General features: G+C 38.3%; 1 protein-coding gene across 5 annotated transcripts in view; it reads left to right on the top strand.

Annotated features, from left to right (window-relative positions):
- ANP32E (acidic (leucine-rich) nuclear phosphoprotein 32 family, member E) overlaps positions 1 to 4766 on the top strand; it is an 18276-nt gene extending 13510 nt beyond the window's left edge. For 3 of the 5 annotated variants that reach the window (XM_011937769.1, XM_011937767.1, XM_011937770.1), the window contains 2 exons: positions 344 to 398; positions 2437 to 4766. In XM_011937769.1, the coding sequence (XP_011793159.1) occupies positions 344 to 398; positions 2437 to 2504 (123 nt within the window). In that variant the 3' untranslated portion in view covers positions 2505 to 4766. The remainder of the gene's footprint in view (positions 1 to 343; positions 399 to 2436) is intronic. The other 2 variants (XM_011937768.1, XM_011937771.1) reach the window with 2 other exon arrangements.
- Positions 4767 to 7516: the final 2750 nt, after the last annotated feature.

Raw genomic sequence — 7516 nt, 5'->3', positions numbered from 1 at the left:
TTCTGTGTCAACCTCCTGAGTAGCTAGGATTACGCCTGCCACCATGCCTGGCTAATTTTTGTATTTTTAGTAGAGATGGGGTTTCACCATGTTGGCCACGCTGGTCTTGAACTCCTGACCTCGGGTCATCTGCCCTCCTCGGCCTCCCGAAGTGCTGCGATTACAGGCATGAGCCACCACACCTGGCTCTTTAGTTAGGTTTTAAAAAGGACCTTTATAAAAATGGCAGAGTTGTCAAAACACAGAATAACCAAGTTTCTTTGCTTTTGTTGGAATATATTACAAGAAAGAGTGAAAAATCCATATGATTTTTAAATTCTCAACTGAATATTTGAATTTCAAGGATGAAGAAGATGATGATGACTATGTTGAAGAAGGGGAAGAAGAGGAAGAGGAGGGTGAGTTACATTAGCCATAAACAAATTCTAAAATTAAAGATATAGTTATTTTTTATATACTTTATTTATATTTCATACACTTTAAAGAATGAGCCTATAAATGTAAATTTTTACTGATCCCTTTGATTTTGCTTTATCATAGAGTGCCTTCAAAGTTATAAAAGTTTTTTTTTTTAAGAGTAGTTGTCTTAGGGCACTCATTAATTTATAACTCATAAATAAACAGCTTATAACATTTATTTTAAAAGCAAATGAAGAGATGAATGGAACCTTGAGCTGAATTTATTATTTTTATAGAGTGTCATTTTAGAGAGAGTGAAGCCTTATCTTACAAGAGAGGAGCAGTTGAACTCCAGATAATTAATGCTGTTTTTTATATTTGTTTTCTAGGCCTTTAAAAATTTATATATATGTATATATATAATATATATATAAAAAACATATATACACATATATATGTATATATTTTTAAACAGAGTCTTACTTTGTTACCCAGGCTGGAGGCTGGAGTGCAGTGGTGCAATCGCAGCTCACTGCAGTCTCAATCTTCTTGGGCTCAGGTGATCCCCCCCATCTCAGCCTCCCAAGTAGCTGGGACTACAGGCACACACCGTCACACCCGGCTAATTTTTGTATTTTTTTTTTGTAGAGATGGGGTTTCGCCATATTGCCCAGGCTGTGTTGAACTCTGGGTTCAAGCGATCTGCCCACCCCAGCCTCCCAAAGTGCTGGGATTGTAGATGTGAGCCACCATGGCCAAACAGTATTTTTATTTTATTTTATTTTATTGTTTTGAGACAGGGTCTCTGTCAGCAGTGAGTGCAGTGGGGCAATCATAGCTCACTGCAGCCTCGACTTCCCAGGCTTAAGCAATCCTCCCACCTCAGCCTCTTCCAAAGTAGCTGAGACTACAGGTGCACTCCACCACACCTTGCTAATTTTTGTATTTTTTGTATAGACGGGGTCTCACTGTTGCCTGGGCTGGTCTTGAACTCCTGGGCCCAACTGATCCTCTTGCCTTGGCCTCCCAAAGTGCTAGGATTATAGATGTGAACCACTGCACTCAGCCTCAAAATAATTTTTAAAATTTACTAACACTTGCATTGATGTCAAGCCCTTAGTTTCTTAATCTGTACTTCATGATTTGGCCACAAGGGTGCATAGCAAACTGTAATGATTATGGATTTCTAAGCCTGTTAAGTCTGTTTTCAACCTACTCAAATTTAAAGAAATTCAAAGAGGAAACTTGAAGTATAATTTCCTTCCTTCCCTCCCTCCCTTCCTACCTTCCTTCCTACCACCTTCCTTTCCTCCCTCCCTCTCTCCCTTCCTCTCGTCCTCTCTTCGCCTGCCCTCCCTCCCTCTTTTGAGACAGTCTCCCTCTGTCACCCAGACTGGAGTGCAGTGGCGTAGTCTTGGCTCATTGCAGCCTCTGCCTCCCGGGTTCAAACGATTCTCCTGCCCCAGCCTCCCAAGTGGCTGGGACTACAGGTGCCTGCTCCATACCCAGCTAATTTTTATATTTTTAGTAGAGATGGGAGTTTCACACTATTGGCCAGGCTGGTCTCCAACTCCTGACCTGAAGTGATCTGCCTGGCTCGGCCTCCCAAAGTATTGGGATTACTGGCGTGAGCCACCTTGCCTGGCCAATTTTCTTCTGCCATTAACGTTTTTTTTTGAGACAAAGTTTTGGGTGGTTGCCCAGGCTGGAGTGCAGTGGCACGATCTTGGCTCACTGGAACCTCTGCCTTCTAGGTTCATGCAATTCTTCCTCAGCTTCTCCAGTAGCTGGGATTATAGGCACCCGCCATCACGCCTGGCTAATTTTTTGCATTTTTAGTAGAGATGGGGTTTCACCTTGTTGGTCAAACCTCAAGTGATCCACCCACCTCGGCCTCCCAAAGTGCTGGGATTACAGGTGTGAGCCACCGTGTTAGGCCCTGCCATTAACTTTTCACTAAGATTCAAAACTTTGTAATGTAACCAATCCTCATTTGTTAAAATTAAGCATTTTGCATTTTTCCTTCCACTCGTTAAGAAGAAGAAGGTCTTCGAGGGGAGAAGAGGAAACGAGATGCTGAAGATGATGGAGAGGAAGATGACTAGATCATTCTAAGACCAGACTCTCTAATGTTTCTGGGTGTGCAATAGAGTGATCACATCTTTGTTTCTTCATGTACGATAGCTATCCCTACAGAAGATAATGTGTAACTTTTTATAGGAAAAGTGTGGTTTTACTATTTTTGCCTTATCATTCCAAATAAGAACTAGTCTGTTAATGATCATATTATATGTAGGGAAAAATTTTCATTGACTCCCATTGTGGAATTCCCTAGCAATTTATTTAGACTTAATTTTTTAAATTCAAGCTTACTGTATTAGTCATTTTTAGCCCATAATTAAAACATCACTTTTACACAGGTGTAGTATGGTGCATTTCATTCCTTATTTATAAATTAACTGAAATTACAGTTTGCTATAATATAAAATGACAATAGTCTCTTGAGTGGAAAGTTGGTTATTCTTTTAGAGGTAATCCAGGGATCTTTAGTTTGAAGGCAGTTACTTTTTTTTTTTTGACTAAGAGTGTTTGGTTGCTTTTTTGTCACAGGTAACTTGGAAAATAGAAGCAGAATAGTAAAGGTTCTATTCAGCAACATAGTTCATGGATTTTGTGGAGGTTCTATTCAGTAATAGGGTTCATGGATTTAGTGGTGACTGATAAGATTTTATTTTTGAAGGAAAAATTGCTTATACTAAGTCCAGAGACATCCAGGTGAGCCCTTTTGTCAGGCTGCAAATCATGACATGCCGATGGTTGTTTATTTTGTTTTGTTTTTAGGTGTGCATTCTTTTTCCTCTTAGCAATTCCTTTATGATCACCTTCCCTTCTTGTTTCACTCCCTCTTGCTCTCTCAAAAGAAAGTTGGGAAACTTGTGAAACCCAGGAAAACCGTTAGTCTTATACCTCAACTACCTTTTAGTCCTGTCTGGGTTTTAAATAAATGAAGTGGAAGAAATTGAGTATTTTCTGACATAAGAATATATTATCAATACAGTTTTATGCAGTAAGCTCTGCTTACCATAAATGTTTCTTGGTTCATAACATCTAAGACAATATTAGTAGGATGAAGAAAGAAAAGCAGGGGTGCTTTTTGGAAGCAGTGTTCATGTTTCTTAAAAGTCAGAACAATTGCCTGTTGATAATTAATAAGACATTAAAGTCAAATTTTAAAGTTGGCTTCTCAAATGATTTGGATACCACTCTGCAAAGTATTTCTAACCTTATAATTCCCAGTTTTGAAGCATTACCAGATATAATAATAGCATTAATTGGAATGTACTAGGCAGCTGGAAAAGTATTTGAAACTAAATCGACATTAAAATTAAGATTTGTTTTCAAGTGGATGTCTATTCAAAGTAGAAAAATATTTGGGATAAGTGTGTGTTTCCTTACATGGCTACTAAATAAAATGAGTATACAACTATATCTCCTCTTTTGCTATTGAGGCTCCATGTTCAAAGCAATGGCTTTTTAAATCTTGGCTATCTAAAATTTTTTCCCTTTGTTTTGAATATTTGTAAGTTTTAAAAAAGTTAGTGTCAGCAAATTAATTGAAGTTATGCTTCTATACTGGGACATATTTAAATACTGAGTATAGTACTGCTGCTACTGCTTCTACAATGTAAAATGTATGACTTGGTGTTTTAAAGTAAAAATTATGATGTTACTTGTGGAGAAACTAAAAAAGTTACACAACTGACTGAAATAAAATACTTGGGATAAGTTTAGTGAGGGGATTGGAATCCCCCAAAAACTAACATTTTTCTTCTGCTTTTAAAAATTGAAATTCCCTATTTTAGTTCCTAACAATTCTCGTTACATACTATGCCAGATTACAAAATACTTATTTTTAAAATGAAATCTATATATTGACTTTCTTATCAATCATCTTACTGTGCAATCAAAATTAGAGTACTTTGGTTTGAAAACAACACTTAGAGCCTCCAGATAACTTTTAAGACTTATTTAGCTTTGTGGGTGGTATTTTCATGCAAATAAGTAAGGGTGGGTTTTATATTTTGTAGAAGTTTTCGGTCCTATTTTAATGCTCTTTGTATGGCAGTATGTATATAGTGTGTTAAGTTCCTCAAGAATCTCCTTAAAAACTTTGAAGTTAATACTTTTGTGCAACTGTGTTTTGAATAAAGCCATGACAGTGTTAAAAACAAACAAAAAAATTTGCAGTACTCCTGATTATTCTTTTATTGTTTCTGACTGTTCCCTGTTTTTTTCTGTGACTGCTGTAACTTAAAGTTTTAAAACTGAATTGCTTCAAATAAATTGAAGATTTGTTATAATGATTAGTTTCAGTGTATAACATTCACTTTTTCAACAATGCCATTAGCAGCTTTGAAGGTCTTTTTAAAAACTAACAGCTTGAAAGTTAACTCATTTAAATACTTGGATGTGCTATGAGGCATTACAATTTATTTATTTATTTTTTGAGACGGAATCTTACTCTGTCACCAGGCTGGAGTGCAATGGCGCAATCTCGACTCACTGCCTTCCGGGTTCAAGCGATTCCCCTGCCTTAGCCTCCTAAGTAGTTGGGACTACAGACATGCGCCACTATGCCCGGCTAATATTTTTGTATTTTAGTAGAGACAGGGTTTTACCATGTTGGCCAAGATGGTCTCGATCTCCTGACCTCATGATCCGCCTACCTTGGCCTCCCAAAGTGCTGGGATTACAGGCATGAGCCACTGCTCCCAGCTGGCATTACAATTTAATAGTTTAACCATCATCTTCTTTATTAACTTTTTTTTTTTTTTGAGACAGTTTCACTCTCATTGCCCAGGCTGGAGTGCAGTGGCCCCATCTTGGCTCGCCGCAACTTCCGCTTCCTGGGTTCCAGAGATTCTCGCCTCCCGAGTAGTTGCGATTACAGGCATGCGCTACCATGCCCAGCTAATTTTGTGTTTTTAGTAGAGATGGAGTTTCGCTTTGTTGGTCAGGCTGGTCTCGAACTCCCTGACCTTAGGTGATCCACCGGCCTCAGTCTTCCAAAGTGTTGGGATTACAGGTGTGAGCCACCACACCTGGCCTTCTTTATTAACTTTTTTTCCAAAAGGCAGAAAAAAAATCTGGATTCTCTTAATTTTCCTTTTGGGGTTACAAACTGAACCAGTACTTTTTGCAGTTTGATTTGAAGTAATAAGTTTATTACCTATACTTGTATTATCTGTGGTTTTTTAAAGTGATTATAAGACTATTGTATATCAATAGTTTTTCTAAAATGAATCCAAAGTTCTCCGATTATACTGCATGTTTATCTTCTAAATCTTGATAATATAAATGGAAATATACATAATACTTAAATGTTTATTAGAGCAAAATCAAACTTGAAACTATGTTTTTTCTTCTCTCTTTTTTTTTGGTTTCCCTATGGTAAGTGATTTTTAAAATGTTTCATATGTAGACAACTGGAATTTTATAGTCAAGGCACAAGTATAATAATGTTTTCATGATTGCTTTACAGTTTAATATTGAAAAGGTATTTTAATTATTGAACTCTGCTTCCTGAGAGATGGAAAATATTGAAGTATTTTCAACTAAGGGTATTATTTACTGAAATTAATATTTTTTTTGCAGGTATTATTGTCTTTAAAAAATTCAAAGCCTTTCACCTCTTGGTTACAGAGAATGGTAGAACCGCACAAAGTTTTTGATGAAGTTGTTAGATAATGAAGCAATTCAGTGAGAGCTTGTCATTGAAGACACCTTTAAATATAGTTTGTTCTATATTTTAAAGAGAGGCTTTGGAATGTGACATGCTTTCAGTTGCTGAAAATTTCCCCTCTCTTGTTTCTAGTACTGGATGCAGTGATATTCTGCAGCTGTTGCTTAATTATAGAATTCTACTACTGCATGCCTTTTTCATGTACTAATTCAGCCTAAGATTTGAGAACCTGGCATGGGTACTTCTACCTGAGGTAGTTACTTGTATTACTAACCCTAACTTGAAGGAGAATGGTTACACCACACAATGGAAATTACAAAATGAGTTGATCTCCAGGAGAATTGTTTTTTTTTGAGACTAGTCTTGCTCTGTCACCCATGCTGGAGTGCAGTGGCACGGTCTTGGCTCACTGCAACCTCTGCCTCCAGGGTTCAAGGGATTCTCTTGCCTCAGCCTCCTGAGTAGCTGGGATTACAGGCACGTGCCACTATGCCCCACCTGGCTTTTTTTTATTTTTTATTTTTATTTTTAGTAGAGATGGGGTTTTACCATGTTGCCTAGGCTGGTCTTGAACTCCTTTCCTGAAGAAATCTGACCGTCTCGGCCTCCTAAAGTGCTGGGATTATGGGGATGAGCCACCGCACCCAACCTAAAATATTTTATTTCATACAATTCTAGTCACATTTTTGGATAGTAAGACCCTGAAGTAGGGTTATCCCATAATACCCTGGGGCCAGGTGCGGTGGCTGAGGCCTGTAATCCCAGCACTTTGGGAGGTGGAGGTGGGCAGATCACCTGAGGTTAGGAGTTCCAGACCAGCCTGGCCAACATGGCGAAAGCTCATCTCTACTAAAAATACAAAATTGGCCGGGTGTGGTGGCTCAAGCCTGTAATCCCAGCACTTTGGGAGGTGGAGGTGGGCAGATCACCTGAGGTTAGGAGTTCCAGACCAGCCTGGCCAACATGGCGAAAGCTCATCTCTACCAAAAATACAAAAATTAGCCAGGCGTGGTGGGGCTCACCTGTAATCCCAGCTACTCCGGAGGCTGAGGCAGGAGAATCATTTGAACCCAGCAGGCAGAGGTTGCAGTGAGCCGAGACTGTGCCACTGTACTTCAGCCTGGGCAACAGAGCAAGACTCCGTCTTAAATAAATAAATTAATAAATACTCCAAAACCTGGGTTAATAAAGAATCAGAAGCAGGTATGACCTTTTCTAACTTCATGAATATTTACAAGTAATTCAAATTTTTGTTTGGACTTGGTCACTTATAATATGGACACATCCATGTTAATGGTTAATACTGACACAAGCCACCAAATAGGCACACAGGTCTAGTGAAAACTACCTGTTGTAGCTTCAAGAAGTAACTTT

This window comes from Colobus angolensis, unplaced genomic scaffold, assembly GCF_000951035.1.
Source record: "Colobus angolensis palliatus isolate OR3802 unplaced genomic scaffold, Cang.pa_1.0 Scaffold169, whole genome shotgun sequence".
In the NCBI taxonomy this organism is placed as follows: domain Eukaryota; kingdom Metazoa; phylum Chordata; class Mammalia; order Primates; family Cercopithecidae; genus Colobus; species Colobus angolensis.
This window is presented reverse-complemented; position numbering and strand designations above follow the sequence as displayed.